Below are 24,675 nucleotides of genomic sequence, written 5' to 3' on the forward strand. Positions count from 1 at the left end.
ATAGTGATCGTTAGAAAAATATTTAGGCATGCCCAATAATTTGTTTGTAACATTTGAAAATAAATAGGCGTTATTTAAATAATATTAGGTGTAAAGAAATGTACCCCAGCAAGCATTTTATTAGTTACGTAAATACTTAGTGTATTACTTATGTATGGATGAATATGGCTATGTGGGCCAATTTAATACAGTGACAATGGGTTGAGTTTTGTTATCTAATTTGAAATATTTTTTATAAAAATAATACTCCAAATAGATAATGACAACTTCATAAAAATTAAAAATGTTATACAAACTTAATAAAATAAAATGGTCACACTTACCAACATTAACAGTAAATAATAACAATTGATAATAAACTATATTGTAATCATTTTAAAATATGAAAACTCAGAAGAAAATTGTAAAACTTCATATATTTGCATTTTTTTTTTTGGTCGATAACTCAATATATTCAATTTTTTTTTTTTATTTATTAAATTTTGTTTGGTTCAGGTTTCTTAATGACCTCCTGAACAAAATTCCTAGAGGTGCCAGCGTCGGTAAGACCGTTGCCCACTTTAGGATACGTCTAATATAATTCCACCTCATCATTTTAACCCCACAAATCTTTGAAAATGAAAAGTTGTAAGGTGTGATGACAGACATTTAGGAATATTCTCACAAAATATCTTCTCAAAACTTAAACTTTCTTCTTCATAACTGAATAATTCCCAAGATTCAAAAGATTCCCATACACCAAAAGATGTCTCATTATCCGAAGAAAAGCTCGTTCCCTACTAACAAAGAAATAGTTCAATTAAGGAGGTTTTAGGGGGGAAAAATTGTATCTTCATATGAAATTTAACATACCTTATCAAAGATATGCACCGCAAGTTTAGGAGCCCGATGAAGCAAGAGTGGTAGCAAATGCTCCATAAGAGAATGACGACCAAACCCAAATTTCAAGTAGGCCAATTTATGAAACATGGGAGGATCAAAATCAAATGCATTGCAAAGGCACTGCACAAGACAACATAATAATCATAAGTCACAACAACAATATTACTACTTGTCCAAGAGGAAGTATCAAACGTGTTTTACCTTTGTGGTGCGTGAGTCCAAATGCAGAGATTTAACATTATAGGGTGTTCTGATGAAGACCCAAACCCTATTTCCATATTCTCGAATATCAGTTACATCTATATCTGTATCTGTGATCTCAAGGACTGCTTCAACTAAGTTGGATAGGTTTTCCAACAGAATGTCTTTACTTGATGACCTGCGAAATAAAAGTACTCGAGAGATGGGGCGTTTATCTCAAGTTTGTAGTGCTGAGGATGGATACAAAATTGTAATCTTTTCAGTGTTGTCTGTACAAGTCTTGGAAGACAGGGCAGCAACTAAGGAATTTGGAGAAAGAGTCTGGGTTTGCATTCTTCACTGCTTGAAATGAAGATGCAAAACCTTGAGACTTGGAAATCCTGTGGCTGAAGGAGAAGGAGGATTAAGAAAAATACTGCAAACTAATTTCGGCAGAGGCGCAACTTTTTTAGGGGATTGGCATTGCGAAGAGCCCAGGCTATAGACACGATATGCGCAAATGTAAAACCCCTGTACCGATCCCACGAAGACATCATAGGGAAAGATGATATCCCCTTAAATTCATCTCTGTCAAAGTCGAGAATTGGGACCAGAGTCCAGTGACTCCTCCACCGCTTCGACAAAAGGCTTCTGATAACAGAATGTTTGGTTGTGACTTGTGAGAAAGGAAAGGGTATGACAGAGGAGAGACTCTGGTAGATTGCTGATCCTGTCCACCATTGTTGATTCTTCTAGTTCTAGTTTTTGGCGTTTTTAGGTGAATTAAATACTATTTTCGTTCTTATATTTTCACTTCATTTTCACTTTGGTCCATACTTTTTTTTACTACTTATAGTTCCTAAAATAAAATAAATAAATAAATCGTTCCATTTTGATCCCTACCATTATCTCACTAACGGAAAATAGTATACGTGACAAATGGAGTATATTGGCACACAAAATGTTGACGGGGTAATTAAAATAAGAATAAAAAAATTTATTTCACATTTAAAATTGCCAAGTTAGCATATAAAATTTTTTAAAAGTAATTTATCAATTTTAACTAAATTAAAAAAGAATTAAAAACAAAAAATCACATGAATTAAGATATAAGTAGATTTTGAACATAAAAATTTTAAAACCCAACAAATTATCAAAAAAAAAATTTCCTCTTTTTTGGGAAGAATACGAAGAACTCAAAACAAAACATGAATTCATGTTCTTCAAGCTCTGGATAGCCCCAAATGGAAAAAATAAACAAAACAAATATTATATTGAAGAGCCTCACACTCTCTCACTCGATTCAAAGAAAAACCAAATCCAAAGCCCCCCCTCCCCTCTCTCTCTCTCTTCAAATCAAGACCCAATCGTCACCTTCACGGCCATGGTTTTTAGATCTCGACTCTTCTTATCTCAAGCTCTCTTCTCAAACAAACCCTTCTCTCTCTCTCTCTCTCTCTTTAGATCGATCTAAACCCTTGGTCATTGTTGTATGGTGTTTGGATTTGAAACCTATACATCAAACCCAAAAAGGACTCATTGCAGTTCGTGGCTGTGGTGGTCAACGATGAAGGATTAAAGCTTGAGGAGCTTTGGCTTGGGTTCCTCATGGTGAAACAAAAGTAGAAGACCAGATGGTTGTGATTGGTTTAAAGATCGGTGAAGGATTAAAGCTTGTGGGAATGGGGTAAAAATGTAGGAAGAAAGATAGTATTTCCACTAATTCCAAACTATCAAGATACATTGCTCCAAAAATATGACCTTTTTATTTCTTTATTTATTTATGGGATGGTATTGGCAACATAAATGCTAATTAGAATTCCTAATTTCATATATATATATATATATTCTATATCAAATGGGACTCTCTCTCTCTCTCTCTCTCTCTCTCTCTCTATATATATATATATATATATATGTATATAAGTCTATTTGATTTCCTTATTACCTTCATACACGTTTTTTTTTTCTTTTTTTCATATTACCCTTTTATTTTATTCCATTTTTTCATGAGATGGCAACAAAACATGTTGATTAGAAATCTTAATTTCAATAGGATTTAAATTCTATATCAAATGGAACTCTACCAACATGTATGTTCATTTTGGAGTGATGGAGGTATCAACTATCAAGTATGCATTCTACCTTCGTTTTTGCTTCATTTTTATTTTTATTTTTTATATGTCTATTTTCTTTGGTGTTACTGTTGGCTCTTTGTCTACATGTGGTTTTTAATTAATGAATTCAAACCATTTGAAAAGACTGCAAAATCTTAACTTTGATATAATTATATGCTTATGATCTGATTAATTATGGTTAAGCATGATTTTCACAATTAAGAGATGTTATATCTACAACATTTTTACAACAATCTGTCACTTAGGATTTGTTGTAAAAATATTGTGAAAATGTTGTAAACACATCATTTCTCTTTCACAATTATATGCTTATGGTTTTATTAAATATGGTTAAACATGAATTTCACGGTAATATATCTTCCATAAGAATTCATGATAGACTGATTTTAACAAGTTGTGTTTGCGTACTTGATTTTTACCTAAATTTCTTCTTCTTCTCTTTTCCTTCACCTATTTTTTTTTCTATCAAATTATTAAGATGTCCTACACATGTATTACTTGAATTATCAATTTTAATTTTTAAAAGATTTTATTAAACTTGAACATATTAGATTGCTAATTAGTACGCTTTTTTCTAAAGAATTATAAATTTTAATTTTAATTAGGAATTACATCTTTCTCTTACTTGAATTATCAATTTTAATTTTTAAAAGATTTTATTAAATTTGGACATATCAGATTGCTAATTAGTTTGATTTTTCTATAGAATTATAAACTAAAATTTTAATTAGGAATTACATCTTTCTCAAAAAATTAGGAATTATTAGATATCATTCTATGATGATTCTAGGCAAAATTCTTACCCTTATTTTGGTGAGATAATTATTTACAATTGATCACGTTTTCTTTAATCAATAATATCCTATAAGCTATAACGCTTTTAGGAAGCTTATCTGAGCATTACATCTGTTTGGTTAATGAGTAAATGGGAGAAACTGGTTAAAATCAAGCAATAACTAAAACATTTGGATTTAATTGGTGTTTCTTCTCTGTTTGCGATGTAAGCCTAGAAGATTTTATAGAGTTTACTAGCCTTAATTTGCCTTTTTTTTTACTACGTATAGTTGGGTTCTTATTATTATTTATTAATCTCTATAACCAAAGAGTCTTCCAGAACTACAATAATAATGGAACTGACCCCTTGAAAGTATTTTGCATATCTCTTGCGACCAGTATTTTTTACTTGAATAAGAGCAAAATTCATTACTAAAGAAAAAGGAACACAAGTTCTACAACTCAGTGCAATTGAGCACCACACAAATAGCTCCAAACCACACAGCAGAAGAAGACAACAAACCCTCTTCTACACTGCACAGCCAGTAAAAATAGTAGCACTATTACATGTTAGAGAACAACTACACAAATTTACAACAAAACTCAAAAAAAAAAAATATATATATATATATATATATCTTTAGTTCTAGAAAACATTAGAAGAGATTTGCACACAAGACTTCGTTATGCAGTGACAACTTCACCTTCTTGCAAAATTCAATTCAAGTTTTAACATCACACTTGATGGAGGTGTCAATGGCATTTTCAGATCTAACATGCCCTCTGTATACCCAAGCTTTTCTTTGAAGTCAAATATGATATACAGAAGTAGCCATGCCCAGTTTACATATTACAGCCTTGAGAGAGATTTTCTGCAACTCTCTAGTAACCCATTCAATCACAACATCCTATTGACACTTTGGGTTCTTAACCAAAAACATGCACATCATCTTTCTCCAAATTCTTTGGGCGAAAGAGCATTCATAGAAAATATGATCCCTATTCTCTAAGCGACTTATGTAGAATAATCACAATCTATTAATTTCTAGTGCTCCCTATTTAGGGAATATACACAATTTCTAGATTTGTAAGATGCAAAAAATAGAGAAAAAAATATGTGCCAAAAAAAACAATCACAAGAAGATTTTCACATGGTTTAGCAATTTGCATAAGTCCATGGAGTTTCAATGATTTCACTATTTTTAGGGAAAAAATACAAGTTGCGACAGTACAATTTTTTCTTTCTCAAAGGAATACACCAAACCCTAATTTGAAAACCACAGTATTTTCACTCCCACACAAAGGATTCACAATGGGTTAAAAACGGGCCAAAACTTGGACCTGTTGGCCCAAGCCTCTACTCTATGGATTAAGAGTAAGAAAATCTACCATTAAAAATCATAGCACTTTCATATCGGATTGAGTCATAATCCGGATCAAACACAACTAAACTCCACATATCCCAACACCCTACTCTCTATGAGACATAGAAAATATGATCCCTACTCTTTATTTGACTTAGAGGTCTATTTGTAGTGCTCAATCTAATTTTCACAGCAAGCTAGCTAATACAAGAATGCTTAGGAATTGAAGAGGGAATCCAAATTAAACCATGTTAATCCACAACAGGAGATTTATTTCTAATGCACTCCAATGTAGCTGCAAATGAAAATTTACCTGGAGATTTATTTCTATTGCAGCTGCATTTGAAAATTTACATGACTTGGATGACAGCCAAATGACTATCTACACTCCTAAGCGTAATATTGAGTTTAGCTCGTAAAGGCCGCCCCAGGTATGTCATTGGAAGAGTAGAGACCCTAAATCCAAGCATAAGGGCCAATTGTTCCACATCAGGAACAGGACCAACAAGAACTAATTTTCTAAATTTCTCTTACATCTAATACCACCTCAAAACACAACAAAACATGACATGGAAAATAAATGAGAGAGTTGCCAGCTGAGCTATAACTTATTGGCAGTTATGCTAGGAATCTCATCCCAGATTTAATGGTGATAGCTATACTTTTTTTGAGCATGCATATGAAGGTGTTTTCCTTCTCGCAGGACATCTATAGGCACCAACAACTAAAAGCATTAGGTGAAAAAGGAAAACAGCGTGAGATAAAATAAAGTTCATGCTACTATTTTAGAGAACAATTAAACATAATAGCATAAAAGGCTAATTACAGATTCTAAAGACCTAAATTGATTCTATAAACCATCTATAAGAATTTTAGGGCTAGTTAATTGATGAGTTTCCTAATATGGTATTGTGGATTGTGGTCTAAACTCTTGATTCACTTGACCAGATTTGCAAGTACATAAACGGGCAACTCCTAATTTTTAAAGAGTCTCTCACACAAGCCCTTTGCAAATGTGTACATGCAGTGTTTTGATTATGGGGACAAGTATGCAACTGAGTGTTGAGTTGATGTCTCATACTAGTGCAATAATAGAAAATTCTAAGGGGGAAAAAAATTCCAAAAATGAAGACAGAGAGTAAACATTAAGTGAGATTCATGAAAAGTTGCAACAATAACTCTCACTTTCTATCTCTCTCACCAAATCCCAAAATAGAGTGTGCTCAAATTCAAAAGCCCAATAGCATTTGATTAATCAAGGATCTAATTATACAAAGAAAAAAACAGCGTTTCACTTTGAACTGTAAGTTGGAAAAAGGACTAACCAAGAGAAAGACTAATTAAAGAACATCCTTCAGTTAAATGCAATTCGACAAGTGCTAGAAAGCCTTGGGAACTTCAATAATTCATTGAGAACATAAACCTTGCCTTCTGAAGTTAGAGGATAAGAAGAGACTGACATTGTCTTTAAGACTCCTGCACACTTTAGGATACGTCTAATAAGTTCTAGCTCATCCTTTATCCTGTGAAATCCTTGAAAATGAAAAGTTCTAAGGTGTGATGACAGACATTCAGGAATATCCTCACAGAACATCTTCTCAAGACTGAAACAGTCTTTCTCTTCATCACCACAACACTTGCTCCATTTCTGCTAACAAAGGAATGGTTCATTTAAGGAGATTTAGGGGTTAAAAAAAAGTATCATGATGTGAAATTAACATACCTTATCAAAGATAAGTACAAGAATGGAATCAAAAGAACAATTATATAAAAGGGGTCCAAGTGTCCAACATGAGAAAAGAAAAGAACAATAAAATCTCATTGCAATGGTTTAATCCACACATATGATCACAAGTTTCTATCAATAAAAGCCCATGTCACTGCCTAAACGGAAAGACCAAGTAAGCTGGAGGGGAAAAAAGGTGATAATAAAGATTGAAACATCTAAATGCTAGCAAGAAAGAAAAAGCATTCATAAAAATTATCCGAAATTTAATCAATGTAATGATGTTTTTGTTTTTTTATTCAACTAGCCTAGTCCCTAACATTTAGCAATCCTTATATGAATAACCCTTGTTTACTTGTTCACATATGCTCGATCAAATTCATCAATGTAACTTTTCATAGGAGCAAAATGTTAAGGGAAGACGAATGCATATATTCTTGTGATAACTTAGAAACCTTTCTAAAGAAGAGCCCTTTGGACTTGTTTCCAGCAAGTAAAACCTACGGGCAACTGGTATGTGAAATTAACATACCTTATCAAAGATAAGTACCGCAAGTTTAGGAGCCTGATGAAGCAAGAGTGGTAGCACATTCTCCATTAGACAATGATGACCGTACTCGAAGTTCAAGCGAGCCAATTTATGAAACATGGGAGGATCATCAAAATCAATTGCATTGCAAAGGCACTGCAAAACAACATAACAATCACAACTCCGACTCCCAACAACAATATTACTACTTGTCCAAGAAGAAGTGCTTAGCCATTTAATAATAGAGCATGAAAAACATGTTCTTACCTCTGTGGTAGATGAGTCCAAATGTAGTGATTTAACATTATAGAGAGCTCTGAGGAAAGCCCATACCCTCTTTCCATATTCTTGAAACCCATCAAATAATTCAGTTAAACAACTAACACTTACATACGAATCTGAGGTCTCAAGAACTGCTTCAACTAAGTTGGACAGGTTATCCAACAAAACGTACTTGCCTATATTACCCATGAAATAAAGGTACTCGAGACATGGGGCGTTTATCTCAAGTTTGTAGTTCGGAATATGGATACAAAATTGTAATCTTTTCAGCGTTGGCACAATGATTTTAAAATTGTTTTCACCGTCTTCGTTCCCCAATATTTGTACAGACAAATCCTGAAGGACGGGGCAGCAACTAAGGAGCCTGGAGAAAGAGTCCGGGTTTGCATATTCCACTAAGTGGAGATGCAAAACCTTGAGACTCGGGAACCCCATGGCTGAAGATGATGGAGGATCGAGAACAATGCTGCCACCCAATTTCAAAACAGCTAAAGTTTTGCAATAATTGAAGAGAGTAAAGGGCAAGATGAAATGGTCAGGAAGGGGAAGATAAATGTCGAGATCAAGCACTTCGAAGCCGCGCGTAATCGCGGTACGAAGCCACGTATCAACGTGAATCGGGTCACAATCGTTTTGCCAGCGGAGGCGAAACTCTTTTGGGGGATTGGGATTGGCATTGCGAAGAGACCAGACCCTAGACACGATATGAGCGAATGTAAAACGGTACCGTTTCAAAAGAGGCAGAGGAGAGGGTCTTTGCCAAGTGGGGTACGAAGGCAAAGAAGATGAGATCCTCAGAAATCCAACTTCGAAGTCGTCGAAGTCGAGATTTGGGACGAGAGTCCAGAGAGTCTTCCACCTGCTCGATAAAATGCTGGTGACAACGGCGTCTTTGGTTGTGAGAAAGGAGAGGATATGGGAGAGGAGAGAGTCGGGTAAATCGCTGATCCTGTCCACCGCTATTCGTTTCTTGCGTTTCAGTTTCAGTTTCAGTATTGGCTTCTTGCTTCTTTTTGAGGTTGATTTGGATTTGGCCATTCGGATTTTGTTGTGGAGCACAAAGTCTGGAATTCCCAATCGAAACTATCAGAATACTTACTGCGCTTCAGAAGATGAGAATAAATAGGTTTCAAAATTAATTCCCGGGATTTCGAAATTTTTGAGGGTATTGAAGGGCGGCAATTTGCTTTTAGGGTTTGGTTTAGACTTTTGAGGTCTCTTATGAGTTTCCCTTGTGGACAAGTGCTGTTGTCTACTACTTCACTAAAAAACTTTCATTTATTTAAAATTATTAGTTAGAAAAAATTTTTAAATATAAATTAATTATTGACTCAATAATTTTAAACAAATGGAAGCTTTTTAGTGGAATAGTAGACAAGTGACGACAAATGACGTGATCTTAATTTCTTCAAAGGTTGATATTGATTTTTTTTTTTTTTTTTTGATAAGGTGATATTGATATTTGATATTGAGTAATTTCCGCTGATGATAGATGCAAGTGGTTTTACCACTTTTTGATAAATTTATCCCAACATTACTTCTTTCTTTTTTTCTTTTTTTTTTTTTCTTTTTTTGGGCAATTGATTAGTTAATGGGCCGGTCAGGTTAGGTTGAAAGAAAAAAGGTTAGCTTATGATTGTCTCTATATGCTATGCTAATTTTATCTTCAGCAAGCAAGGTTTTTGGGTTGGGCCTAATAGGTTATCTATGAGCTTGTATTAGCACTTTATTTTATTATTTTTTATAAGGAAATAATCACTTTTTTTTTATATATATATTAAAAAAAAAATCAATCTATTTTTTTAGGAAAGAATCAAAGAATTTATAACTTTTTTTTTTATTGTCAAATCTATTTAATATATATATATATATATATATATATTTTGATAATCTCTTTCGTTTTGGTTCATAGTAGATAGACTACTAGAAACAAATATACTTAGTAAGTTGAGTTTAATACAATCATAGTATCTTAGTCAGCGCCGGCCCAACATAATTTGAAGCTTAAGACAAAAAATCTATGCGAGGGCCTTTTATATTTAAACATTAATCAAATAAAATTATTTAATAATAATTAAATTAAGACTAATTTGACATATTAAATATAGAAATTGATGAATAATCCTAACTAAACTAAGGTTAATTTCATTTGAGAATTGAATATCATAGTTGAAGCATAAATTTAAACAAAAAGAACTAAAATATATATATATATATATATATATTTTATAAAAGAAACTTAAGGCATGTTTGGTTAGTTGAAAAAAGTTGTGTTTTTTATTTTCATTTTAGTTTTCAATGGGGGCCACCACTAAAAAAAAAAAAAAAAAAAATCTTGTTTGGTTTATGAACTTGTACTCAGTTTTCATTTTCAGTATCCTAAAAATTAGATTTGAATACCAAAAATGAAAACACCTTTTTAGCGTTTTTATTTTCATAGAAAATGAATGTCAAACCTTATATAATGAATTTTATAACAATTTCAAACCGTATATAATGAATTTTATACCCAAAAATATGTATTCAAAATAACTTATCACATACCCTCACATGTAAAAGTTGGTCATTTTTTATATTTAAATTTAGAATTTGAATACAGGAAAGAGAAGATAAAAAGTGAATACATCACTTTTTAGAACCAAACAGAGCCTTACTTTAACTTGGATATGTGACTATGCAATAGTTATGTAAAGTTGTTATCTAAATTGGAATTTTATAGATAGATAGGTAGATAGATATTATTTGGTGTGTAGCTTTGTAGGAGATTAGTTTATAAAAATTAATGTCTCAAACTTTTGGGGATATTAGTCAGCATTGATGATCTAACATATCTACAGCATTTTTTTTTTTTTTTTGGAAACATTTTAGGGTTTCAATTGGATTAAATTTCTATTGGTCTCCTATTTTGGAAGGCATGTTAGAAATGAAAAAGGAAAATACTAAATATAACAAAATAATGTGATAATGATTGTTGTGGGGGGACGAGGATCCAAATGGTTGATGAAGTTCATATAGAGGTGAACCTTGGGAAACATGGATGGGTTATTCTCAAAAAGTATCCATTTAACTTGTACTTAGGCTGAACAATTATATGGGGCGAGAACGCCAAGGACACTTGCCTAATCTTGGAAGGTCAAGGGACAGAGACAAAAGGAGCCCGACAAAGTCTGAAGGGAGACAAAAGTAACTTGGTGTTGAGCATAGAAAAGAAGAAAAAGGATGGACAAAGTGGTCATCCCCTCCGCATTAAATGCACTGCAATCACTTAGCTGGCCGCCTTAATGGAGAAATGACCTTGAATTATGTCTTCACAGCTAATACTCTAGTGTAAAAACCTTCTAGCAAGGTCTTGATGGGACAAGTATCAAGGAAGTTTGATCATGACCCTTCAAACGTAAGATCTAGATGCATCTTAGCTAAGATATATAAAGTCAAGAAGCACTTGGATCAGGGTGAGGCTGATGGTAAAAAAGGGGGAGAGAGAGAGAGAGAGAGAAATCATCCAATTGTAACATCCTCCTCGGACTAAACCCGAGGAGGAACACTTAGCCACTTCTATGCTATTTCCAGTTGAATACTACACATATAGTTCAAATGTGATCCTCACTTTTTATGTTTTAACGGGTATTTAAAGGTTGGCCTTGCATCCCATTTCTAAAAATTAATTGTGTGAGCGCATGGTAATCGGATTAAAACGTATCTTATTGGTCTGTGTTACTCTCTGCCCGCCACAATTGTGATTGATGAACTTTAACAACCTAATTAAAGAGTGTTTGAATTGCTTTTTTATGTAATTGGTGACATGTCAATTTATAAGCCTATAGTAAAATTTATGGTATTCAACAACCTATTCGAGGCTAATTATAATATTTTTATAAAATTTTGGGCTTTTTTTCTAAGGAAATTTTGTTGTTGTTGTGGGGCCTTAGGCCTAGGCCTTGGGCCAGCCCTAATCTTAGTGGTTAGAGGAGTACTTGTAAAAAAAATTCATATATAATGTCTCATGATCAATACCCCATACCCTCATGTTAATCAAATAAAATTATTTGATATTAATCTATTTTTTTGCATTATATTTAACACTAATCAAATTAATGTTAATTTGATATATTAAATACATCTGAATAATATTAATTAAACTAAGGTTAATGTCATATGGATAATTGAATATCATATGTCCAAGATAAATTAAGTCTATTTTTTTTGAAATATATATATTTCTTTTTTTTTTTAGAATCAATAATTTTATTTAATTAACAAGTTCATGGGGTATGGGGATGATTTCTTTTTGTTAATTAAATAAAAGTATTGATTCTCAAAATATATATATATATATATATATTTTTTTCAAAAAAAATGAACTTAATTTATATTGGATATATGATGATACATATATATATATATATTTTTTTTTTTAAAGTAAAGTTTTAATTTTATATCTTGTTTTTTTTAGAGAGAGAGAGAGAGAGAGAGAGAGAGAGATTGTTTGTTTTGTCATTGATGATCTAAAACATTTGTAATATTTATTTTGAAACATTTTAGAGTTTCAATTGGATTATATTTCTATTGGTCTCATACTCTCATATTTTAAAGACTTGTTGTAAATGAAAAAGAAAAATACTAAAAGTATTACAAAATGTTCACAAGATAATGTGACAATATTTGTGATTAATAAATTTCAACAACCTAATTAATAAATGTTTTAATTAATTTTTTGTGATTGATGACATGTTAGTTTGTAATTCTATAGTAAAATTTGTAGTATCCTTATAATATCATTCATTAAATAAAAAACAAATTAAAAAAAGTTCACAACAATTAAAAATATTTATGATTTTATAAAATTTTGAGTCGTTTGTTGATGGGGATGGGGCCTTGTTTCTAGGAGTAGAAACTTTTTGTGTTGGGCCTTAGGCCTAGGTCTTGGACTACTCTGTTAGAAAACATACTCTTTTTCGTGGAACCATTCAAATTACAGTCCAACTAACGTACTAAATCAGCCACAAGTTTACTAACTGGACACGGTTTTCATCCTCGCAAATTTTTGCTCAAAGCAACAATTGGAAAATATCTCATTGGCTGAAAGCCCAAAGTTGTCAGTCTCATTCGTCACGCGCCAAAAAAGCCTTAATTTGTTTTACTACCAAAAAGTCTAAGTCAATCTAATTCCACCATCAATTGCATTTTGCTCCAACTAAGAATTACACCATTCAATATTTTTTAATTGAATGTGAATTTTGTCAAATCTATCGTTAAATTACATTATCTTTGTATATTTTTTATACTTGCAAAATTTAAAGGTAATCAAAAATTAATAGCCATGTCATCAATTAATTTTTTAAATTCAAGTTTTTGTAATTTAAAATAATGCATAAAAGATAAGGTTATAGAATGAACGGTAAATAATATCCAATTGATATAAAAATTGACATGATTGTTAAGAATATATAGAACATGTAATTCAACGATAATATTTTCAAAATATGAATTCTATAACAAATTATTAGGTAGTGTAACATTACTTTTATATATATATATATACTTTGTCTCAATTTTTATATATATATTTATATACAATTATTCATAAAAGAAAACACGAAAGACTTAAAACGAGTTTTCAAAGAAAAGACATTTAATGTATGTAACTTATTTTTTTTAATGAGATTTAGACAACTACAAGCATTGAAATTTATCACCCTAATGTGTGTGAGTTAAAAACTAAGTATTCTTTCAAAACTTTTCATTAATTCTAATTTCATCTCAAATTGTTGAACCTCTGCTTTTTCCAATTCTTTTAAAGATTTGGTTTTTAAAAACATTGATTTTCTTTATTTTTATGCTTATGTAAGTTATATATGTTAGTGAAATCCAATCCACTCATATATCAAACATGATACTTATTTGAGATAATTATATTCACCTCCCTTGCGGTTTGAAGAAATGACACTTCACCCCAAACTTGAAGAGAAAAAAACACTTTTCCCCCTTAACATCAAATTGATTAAACTTTGTTAAATTATAGTATTAAAAATTCTGTATGCTAACCTGCCCTTTGTTTAAGGGCATATTTCAAAGATTATCCTCCATTTTGGAATTAAAATTTTCATTATTTTATATTTTTAATTAAAGTGTTTTAAAAAAAATATTAAGTACGCATTTTGCTTATTATTATTATTATTATTTTTTCTTTCTTCAACAAGTTATGGAGAGATTTGTCATTGCAAGTGTTTTGGTACTTGATAATTTTTGCATTTTTATTCTAAATTTATTAGTTATTTTTTTATTAACCATGGTTAAACTTTTGTAAAGATATTTTTATAGAAATTTAGAATATTTTGTTACTAATATAAACAAAATGAGAAAAGTGTTAATTTCTTCAAATCTTAAGAGAGAGAAGTGTTTTTCTCCTTTAAGTTTGGGGTGGAGTGTCATCCCTCCAAACCTTAAAAGGAGGAGAGTGTAATTCTCCCTAATTATTAAAATAATTCTATTACATTCAGTTATTTTAAAAACAGTAAACGATGTGAATCCATTTATCAAAATTCATTAATTTTTTTAATGAACTATATAATCTTCAATATCAAGGTATATAGATTTCACCTATTTGTGATTGTAACTATTACTGTTTCTATTTGTTTCTAATCATCTAGATAATGTCAAAGACTCGAAGCAAATAGCTGCAAAAATAGTCAAGCCATTCTGCCTAGGGCACATAAAGAAAGTACTTAATTATAAAATCATCTTAAGCAAATCAATATTTGAGTTTATATTCATGTTATAGAATCTAAATGGCAACGAAGAGAATGACCATATGATTCTTGTGAAGAGGTAGTTTATAAAAGATGCTTTAATGATTCTACCTCTACTCTACACAGTAGTTTGCTCGTGTCAGTAATTTTAAATTTCTCACTTACCATACTTGTTCGGAGGATTTTTCATGGCATCAAGCATGAGTCTTTCATGTACCTTCGATTTTCACAAACCTTTCCAATCATTGAAGCAATCTTACTGCTTCATCCAGTAAGCTTATTTTTTTGAGAAATTTCCAAAATTGTTAGAGACCCATATGATATCATCTTCGTGAGAAGTTTGACTCAGATTATACCACTTTCTAAGACAGCTGGATTTTTTTTTTTTTTTTGGATGCCCTATCAAAGATTGTACTTTTTTTCTTCGATAAAATCATATCTGACACCCAATTGATGCCTTAAGGGGGAGACATTGAAGATTTGGGCTTGAACCCCCAAAAGTTTGAACCTAAAAGGAGTTCCATGCATCAAGAACAACTAATCCTAGCCCCCCACTCTTTTGCATACCCTTTGAAGAAAACCTCTTTGTTTAGTAGGATTGATTCCAAAACCGGGAAAGCAAGTTTGGAAGAAGATGTGTTTCAAAATGATCCTCCTGTTAAGGTACCCTAGCCTAACATCAACTCAATGATCTCATCCTTCCGGATAGGATGGATGGGATGTCGTAGCTTCAAGCGAGTAAGAAATGTTATTTTCACATCTTTATTAGCCTAAAACATACAACTATATAATCTTTCATGCAAATGAATTGGTGACACAATCTTGTGTCTCTCCAACAACAAATCAATCATATACAACACAACATACTGCCTAGTCAAGTCATCATTCCCCTTAACAAAAGTGGTGGCAGTCATAATATCTTTAAAAATCACATGAGTATGCCAAAAACAGCTTTTTGTGGTGAATGCTGATTTCAAAGTCATTGTCATAAAACCAAATGATTCCCAAATTTTCTCAACATCCAAACAACACAACTAAACACCAAAAAATTTAAACAAATCCAACCACAACACAACAAATAAACAATTACAATATCTTTAAAATCCAATAAGACCACAACAACAAACCAATGCAATACCAAAATAAAAGGCACAACCAACTAATAAGAAATCATTCTCTAATTACATATAGACATATAGTCTCCCAATAAATTTTCTCACTTTAATATGCCCTTATGCAATAACATTATCATGCCAAATTCATTTCCCAGGTACTACTCTCAAGTGCATTAGAGAGGACACAAACTCATACTAACCTATATTTATGGAGGGCAGAGCTGCAGAGGTGCCAATTGGCCCAAATCATGTACCAAAATCCATGTGAATAATGTCAATATTATTTACTAAAAAGATATATGACCTGTATATTTGTAATTGCACAAGGTACACACAATCATATATACTGTCCTTATCACTAAAGGGTACATCATACAATAAACATCAACCAAGTCAACTTTTTTAGCTTTTAAGTTGGATTTCCAAAAAAATAAATAAATAGCTTATAGGTTTCTGGAAGAACATAAAAAAAAGGTATATCAAAATAAAAATCCTAAGATTCCTTAATTGAGCCCCCACTTTTTTAGAAAATAAAAATCCAAAGCTTCAATCGTGCAAAAGATGAAGAAACAAATTGAAAGGGTGGGAGTCATACCATATCATATAATTAGATCAACTCCTATTCTCACTGTACATTTACCAAAAAATTGATATGCATCTTTGACCTATATGGTTTTTTTTTTCTCAAAGAACGGAAAATAACCTCCGAAGACTATATTTGCTTTCACACCAAGGCAACTCTGATGTTGCCAGCACTCAAAGAAAGAAGAAAATTGCGAAAGCATTAAATGATTAAACACCAATAAAAGAAGAATGATAATAGGGTTTTATATTAAAACTTGTTAAGATTTGTGATTAGAGTAAAATTAATGACATGCTTATCTGATGTGTTATTGATTACTGAAGTTGAGTTTATATACATCAATAGGAATAACAGAATTCATAACCAACTTAAACTAACTAACTAATCTCCTCATGTGCACATTAAATGTTCACTTAACTAACTAAAGCTACTTGTAGTATATCTACGCAATACTCAACGACATGTAGTACAACTCTTGCATATAACTATTCGATTCTACAGCTGCATCTTCTTCATCACAGCAGCATTGATGTATCATAACAGCACCTGCAATGCTCTCTTCAACACTTCCCCTCAAGGTGGAGCATAAATGTCATTTATGACCATCTTGGAAAGGAGATTATTGAATTGTTGATGCACAAGTGGCTTACTTAGAATGTCTACAAGTTGATGCCTAGTTGAAACATGAAAGGTCTTCATTGTGCTGTCTTGGATCTTCTCCCTTACAAAGTGGCAGTCTAATTCAATATGTTTTGTCCTTTCATGGTACACAGGGTTAGCTGCTATGTGAATTGCAGCCTTGTTATCACAGTAGAGGAGTGTAGGTTAATCACGACTGATGGTGAAATCCTTCAACGGACCAATTAACCACACAAAAACTCCACCTATAGGTCTACACCATATACTATAGGCCAAATTCATTTATTTTTTTAATTAGGCTATAACAATGTTTTTGAAATAGGTCCATATCCTATAGTGACATTTGTGAAATTAGGTTAACTTCTATAGTTTCCATAGTAGCAAGATAAAACATGTAAATTTTTATAGGTGCATTCAAGAAAATTGTTGTTGGCATCTTGTACTACGGTAGAATATTAGACCTGGAGCTTCCAGGCTTTTCACCTTAATTTCCACCAGGTGGAGTACTTTTGATCACACATTTCTTTGTAGGCACAGAGCTACCATACCTAGACCTCGGCCTCTTCGCTGTAGTGTTTCCTTACATCACTACAAAAAACTTGACCTATAGTGGGGTTACAAACGCCACTATAGGTCCTAAAAATGCCACTATAGGCCCATTAGGGCTATAAAAGCATTTGTTATAGTGGCGTTGTAAATACCATTATTTTATAGCGATTATAGACCTATAGTGGCATTTTTGTAAAACGCCACCTATAGGTCTACACCCTACACTATAGGCCAAATTCAAAAACACCACTATAGGTCTACACCCTATACTATGGCCAAATTCATTTATTTTCTTTATAGGCACAGAGCTCCCATTCCCATACTTCTGCCTCTTCATTGCAGTGTTTCCTTGCATCACTACCAAAAACTTGACATATAGTGGCGTTAGTAACACCACTATAGGTCCGAAAAACGCCACTATAGGCCCATTTGGACTATAAAGCATTTGCTATAGTGACGTTTGTAAATATCATTATTTTACCGCGACTATAGACCTGTAATGGCATTTTACAAAAATGCCACCTATTGGTCTACACCCTATACTATAGGAGAAATTCATTTATTTTTCTAATTAGGCTATAGCTGTGTTTTACAAATGCCACTACAGCGTATAGACCTACAGTGTCATTTGTAAAACGTTGCTATAGGCCAAATTTATTTATTTTTTTAATTAGGCTATAGCAGCGTTTTAGAAATAGGTCCATATCCTATAGTGGCAGTTGTAAAATCAGGTTAATTTCTATAGTTTCCATAGTAGCAAGTTAAAACTCGTAAATTTTTATAGGTGCATTCAAGAAATTGTTGTTGGCATCTTTTAATGTGGTGGAATATTAGACCTGAAGCTGCCAGGCATTTCACCTTGATTTTCGCCAGGTGGAGCACCTCTGACCACACATTTCTTTTTAGGCACAGAGCTACCATTCCCAGAGCTTTGCCTCTTTGTTTCAGTGTTTCCTTGCATCACTATAGGCCCATTTGGGCTATTGCAACATTTGCTATAGTGGTGTTTGTAAATACCATTATTTTACCACGACTATAGACCTATAGTGGCATCTTTGTAGGCACAGAGCTCCCATTCCCAAACTTCTGCCTCTTCGCTGCAGTGTTTCCCTGCATCACTATGAAATACTTGATATATAGTGGCATTTGTAAAACCACTTTTAGGTCCTAAAAATGCCACTATAGGCCGATTTCGGCTAGAGTAGCATTTGCTATAGTGGTGTTTGTAAATACCATTATTTTACTGCGACTATAGACCTATACTGGCGTTTTACAAAACGCCACCTATAGGTCTACACCCTATACTATAGGCCAAATTCATTTATTTTTTTTAATTAGGGTGTAGCAGCATTTTACAAACGCCACTATAGTGTATAGACCTATAGTGGCGTCCGTAAAACGTTGCTATAGGCCAATTTTTTTTAGGCTATAGCAATGTTTTAGAAATAGGTCCATATCTATAGTGGCATTTGTAAAATCAGGTTAATTTCTATAGTTTCCATAGTAGCAAGGTAAAACTTGTAAATTTTTATAGGTGCAATCAAGAAAATTGTTGTTGGCATCTTGTAATGTGGTGGATTATTAGACCTGAAGCTTCCAGGCTTTTCACCTTGATTTTCGCCAAGTGGAGCACCTCTGATCACACAATTCTTTGTAGGCACAGAGCTACCATTCCCAGAGTTCTGCCTTTTTGCTGCTGTGTTTCCTTGCATCACTATAGGCCCATTTGGGCTATTGCAATGTTTGCTATAGTGGCGTTTGTAAATACCATTATTTTACCACGACTATAGACCTATAGTGGCGTTTTACAAAAAAACCTACCTATAGGTCTACACCCTATACTATGAGCCAAATTCATTTATTTTTTTTAATTAGTCTATAGTAGCGTTTTACAAACGCCACTGTAGATCCATACCTTATAGTGGCGTTTGTAAAACGTTGCTATAGGCGAAATTTATTTATTTATTTAATTAGGTTATAGCAGCGTTTTAGAAAGAGGTCTGTATCTTATAGTGACATTTGTAAAATCAAGTTAATCTAATACTATATATAATAGCAAAAGCCTTTAACCACGTGCTGACACGTTAGCAAAAATGCCTCCTTCAAAAACTGACACGTATAGGGTAATTCTTTTAAAAAATCGTACGGTGCGTCTGAAAGACTCTTTTTCAGACGCCAACCCGCTCACCCAAAAATAAAAAAAACAAAACGCAGACCCTTATAAAAAAGACCAAGCCGCTTATCCACAAAAAAAAAAAAAGAAAAGAAAGACAAACCCTAAAACCCAAACCGTATTTCCCGATCAAGATTCATACTCACTCTAATTTGTGATTCTTCGCTGCAACTCCATATACACACAAATTAGACTAGCATGTTCCAACCCATCAAACAGACGAACAAAAAAAAGCCTCTGCAATAGTGAAGTCTGAAAATCTTCGTTCGTCCTCTGCAACAACAGACGATTTAGAATCTATCCCGTCTCTGCTCTTCAACAATAGATAATTCAGAAGGTAGGCATTTTTCCCCCTTTTTTGGTTTTCTATTCAATTACCATTTCTAGGGTTTTGAAAGTTATTGATGATTTCTCTCAAACTGAAATCGATTTGATGCTGAAGAACATAGATTTATGTGTTGCCAAAAAAATAAAGTTCCTTCATTTCATTTTTGTTGTTTTGAATTTTTTGTTGAAATATTTTTCCCTTTTTATATTTTCGTTACCCACGTCTCTTCTCTACCATTGTTTTAAAGGTTTTTGCAGTGTATATTTAAAGTTTTTCGTTTGGAGCTGCTCTGATTTTAAAAAATGGAACCCTGGAACATAGAGAATAATAAGGTATTGAACATTAAAATGCCTTTCTGTCTCCACTGATGCCAATCTGCTACTTTTTCCTAAATTTCCTTTTTTTTTTTTTTTTTTTTTACAATTTCTTGAGTTCTGTTTGTTCGATTGTTGTATTGATTAAATTTTGTTTTTGTTCAACTCAACATTATCGCTTTTATTATTATTATGTTCCATTTTTTGTTTTAAGCCCTTTTGATGTCGTTTTTCCTTTGATGAATGTGTTGTTCATTCTGTTATGCATGTTCAATTTTTTGTTTTTTTTGGTAGGTTCTGTTATGTTTTCAGATTAAAAAGACTTTGGTTCTATGCTCTCTGGTTTGCAAATGTTGGGTTCTATTGCATATGACTAATTGCAGTAGCTAACAACATTCTTGATGCTTGAGTTTAAATTGGTGAATGGTCATTGCTTAATACTGTCAAGTTAAACAAAATTTTGCACTTAAGTTTTTTCCTTATGGTCATCTTTTTCCTATATCTCACAAATGCCATATTTTCCTTTGAATTGATTGGCATTGTTAAAACAACGGCCTTGATAAAAGAAAATTAGTTTTTGTACATCATGCTGTGACTCACATATTATCAGCATCTTTTGGAACTTTAGGAAAATTGGGAACATGTTAGAAAATTTCCCTGCCTATTTCAGTTCTGCATTTTCATACTTTAACATTTACACTCATTTTTAGGTTTTGTATTTTTTAAGCTTCACTTGATTAAGAGTGTACTGTTCAATCAAGATGAAGAATTTAAGTTTTAGGGCCATCAAAGCTGGTGGTCAACATTCTATACTTATGGGTATATTTATGGAATTTATTAATTTGGATATAACAGCAAATGTTCTTTTGGTGTTACATTATATATAATCAATGAAATTCCCTTAAAATTTTCTATGTAATCTTCTCATTAGATTTTTTTCCCTCATCATGATAAAAAACTAAGCAGTTATACTATGGCTGTTTAAAATATAATTTTAATGGAGATGAATAATTTGGTTATAAATATGAAGATTAACCTGAAAACTGAATAGAAAACTAATTTTAATCAGAATATAATTTTGTTTAGGGTTGTTTGTTTTGGTAGTAGAGATTGAAACAGTGTCACTTCGCAATAAACTCTTCATCTTCTCCTACACAATAACTGGTTCTTTACATATACAATTTCTTTATTATAGTCAACTAAAATATTTGAATTGCTGAATTTGTTATATTAAGTTGCTAGAGTTAGTGCATCAAATTAAATATATACTGTAATTTCTTAGTAAAATAATTTGTAAATGGCTGGCGTATCAATTTAAAATGTGAATACTTGATGTGAGATTCAATTTGATGTATATTTTTGTTATTAGTTTTATCATGTGCATTTTATTTTTGGCCTTTTGGTTATGTAAAGGACTCGGTGTTGAGATTTGCCTTTCATATTGTCTGCTCTTTTATGGTCTTTTGTTTTGATTTTTTTATTAGAAAGAGAATTGATACAAAATTTACTGCGAAATCAATATCGTGAATGATTTGCAGGATGCGAATAAAACTGAGGGTTCCATTTACATTTATTTTCTTCAACTTTCTGTTCCAAAATTCTATAATCAAAATTTTTTTTTAATCCTCTTCCAAGTCTAAATGGCCTTCTGTACTAAAAAAAAGGCAGCTTCCAGTGTTTTTTTGCTTTTTGAATCTATAATTTTTTTTATCTCTGTTTCTCCATTACTTTCTTTGGGGCTTGATTTAATTTTTATAGTAGAATTACTTCATGCTTCCTGAATCTCTTATGAAGAAATTTATTGACTAATTGATGTTACTTGAAATTGATTTACTTATGTTAGATTTCTTCCTTTTAAATTTTTATGGTTTTTATTTAAGACTTACTTGAATTAGTGTAGGATATTTGTGGCTATCAACACATTAGGTGAGATTAGCCAAATAGGCAGTTTGCTTGGCTATAGGTTATTTTATTAGTATGTATGGGCGTTTCTTGGTTCAGGTCTACTTGGGCATTGGTTGTACTGTTTGGTATGTGTTTGGAATATTACTATAAAACTGGTAGAAACATATGGTAGATTAGTGTTATGCGTTATTTCAGTCTTTCTTTTTTACATTTTTTCTCATAAACTACTCTTTAAAATACCATTTAGAGGAAAGAAAAATAGATTTTTTCTTCCATTAGAGATCAAGAGGGAAATTGAAGAAGTTTGATATTTTTAATTTGATTATGATTGTCAATTTGTCACTACTACAATTATTGTTTCTTTATGTCTTATTGTTATTACCTTTTGTATATGTTTTGATCCCATATTCGGTTAAAATTATAGGAAAAAATAATTGTGTTATCTATGTTCTTAAAATTTTTCTATTGTATTTTATCTCTCTCAAAGTGAAAGGTTCACACAATTGTTTGAAAGAATTTATTCTTCCTCAAAGCATACTGCCAATAATGATGCAGAAAGAGACCATAGAGAATAAAGGATAAAAAAGGGTAAATATTTGGCAATAGTATTACTACTCAAACTGATGAACATGGACATCTTTCTAGTGTTTTTTTGCTTTTTGAATCTATATTTTTTTTATCTCTGTTTCTCCATTACTTTCTTTGGGGCTTGATTTAATTTGGAAACCACTGTGATTTGGAGCTCAGATCAAGCACAAAATTCTTTCTTCAATATCTGTGCTTAATTTTGGTAGAATCTTACTTTAGCCACTTATAGTAAAGAATTAAGAAATCATTTTTGTAACTGAACATGCATTTGAATGGAAACTAAAGTGTTCATATATAATATCTCAGCAAAATCTCAAAATTAGCATTTTCTTTGTCCTTTAACATACAGCTAATAATTTGGTTTATAAACAATATGTTTTGTGTAGTTTTTTGGTTGGTATGTATGTCATGTGTTAAAAAAATGCATATATGTTTAGACTTCAATAGGATTTTTCTTTTTTCTTTTTAGTTAGTATGGTTTATTAGGAGTTGTGAAATTGAATTAACCATCTATTGAATGGATAGTGTATAGAGAATATGTGTCTTAAATTAATGAGGTTGAGAAAATTTGTGTTCTAAGGTAGCTTAAACAAAACATAGTTTCTTATCAAACTTTGTGGTCTATATGCATTTATGATTTTTTTTTTTTTTAAAGTTTCTTATCAAGGTTCTAAGATACATTTACTTTGTGCAGTATATAAATGTTGGGGTTAAACGAAATCTACAAAGGTTTATATTCATTCCTCATGAAAGGGACATGATAGGCAAAAAATAAGAAGGGGAAAAAAATTTGGCCGATTGGAAGGTAGCAGGAACAAATCTCACATCATTCAAATTCTTCATTTCTCTGTCTCTCACTTTGTCTCAAAAGGAGGATATTTATTCATCTACCTTAGCTGATGTTGAATCAACGTCTTCAAGTGGACTTGGTCGGATTGTTTTAGATTTAGATATTTGAATTAGATTTGGTTTTAATTATGGTATTGGGTTTAAAATAAATTCTGTATTGCGTATTTGTATTAGATTTGGTTTTGTTTTAAATAATTGGGTTAAATTAGTTTTTGGTATCTGCCTACGGTGTTTGTAATTAGATTTGTAAATGAAGATATGTGTTGGGTGTTTAGTATGTGGTGAAAGTGTATTTACATATTATTATAAAAAAATTTATTTCTAACAAATGTAAATAAAAAGTTTCCCGCACGTGGTGCGGGTTAAAAGCTAGTTTCTATAGTTTCCATAGTAACAAGTTAAAACTCATAAATTTTTATAGGTGCATTCAAGAAAATTGTTGTTGGCATCTTGCAATGTGGAGGAATATTAGACTTGGAGCTTCCAGGCTTTTCACCTTGATTTTCGCCAAGTGGAGCACCTTTGATCACACATTTCTTTGTAGGCATAGAGCTACCATTCCTAGAGCTCTGCCTCTTCATTGCAGTGTTTCCTTGCATCACTATAGGGCCATTTGGGCTATTGCAGCATTTGCTATAGTGGCATTTGTAAATACCATTATTCTGCCGCGACTATAGACCTATAGTGGCGTTTTACAAAAAAACCCACCTATAGGTCTACACCCTATACTATAGGCCAAATTCATTTATTTTTTTAATTAGTCTCTAGTAGCATTTTACAAACGCCACTATAAACTAATTTATTTATTTATTTTAATTAGGCTATAGCAGTGTTTTAGAAATAGGTCCATATCCTATAGTGGCATTTGTAAAATCAGGTTAATTTTTATAGTTTCCATAGTAGCAAGATAAAACTCGTAAATTTTTATAGCTGCATTCAAGAAAATTGTTGCTGGCATCGTGTAATGTGGTGGAATATTAGACATAGAGCTTCCAGGCTTTTCACCTT

General features: G+C 32.0%; 1 protein-coding gene across 1 annotated transcript; it reads right to left on the reverse strand.

The window, feature by feature from the left end:
• Window positions 1-6,475: 6,475 nt before the first annotated feature.
• Window positions 6,476-9,059, reverse strand: LOC115957835 (F-box/FBD/LRR-repeat protein At4g26340-like). The gene is made up of 3 exons (XM_031076164.1): window positions 7,861-9,059; window positions 7,597-7,749; window positions 6,476-6,986 (listed from the first exon to the last, which is right to left on the reverse strand). Exons 1-3 carry the CDS (start codon window positions 8,911-8,913, stop codon window positions 6,693-6,695), a joined length of 1,500 nt encoding a protein of 499 aa, XP_030932024.1. The 5' UTR covers window positions 8,914-9,059; the 3' UTR covers window positions 6,476-6,692.
• Window positions 9,060-24,675: the final 15,616 nt, after the last annotated feature.

The sequence above is a fragment of the Quercus lobata genome, chromosome 8 (genome assembly GCF_001633185.2).
Source record: "Quercus lobata isolate SW786 chromosome 8, ValleyOak3.0 Primary Assembly, whole genome shotgun sequence".
Lineage (NCBI taxonomy): Eukaryota > Viridiplantae > Streptophyta > Magnoliopsida > Fagales > Fagaceae > Quercus > Quercus lobata.

What these genes read in the sequence shown, in the direction of transcription:
- LOC115957835 (XM_031076164.1), bottom strand. Translation starts at nt 8,913, where the DNA reads ATGGCCAAATCCAAATCAACCTCAAAAAGAAGCAAGAAGCCAATACTG. An exon ending in TGGACTCATCTACCACAGAG is followed by an intron (nt 7,750 to 7,860) that starts GTAAGAACATGT and finishes GTTGTTTTGCAG; the next exon opens with TGCCTTTGCAATGCAATTGA. An exon ending in CGGTACTTATCTTTGATAAG is followed by an intron (nt 6,987 to 7,596) that starts GTATGTTAATTT and finishes CTTTGTTAGCAG; the next exon opens with AAATGGAGCAAGTGTTGTGG.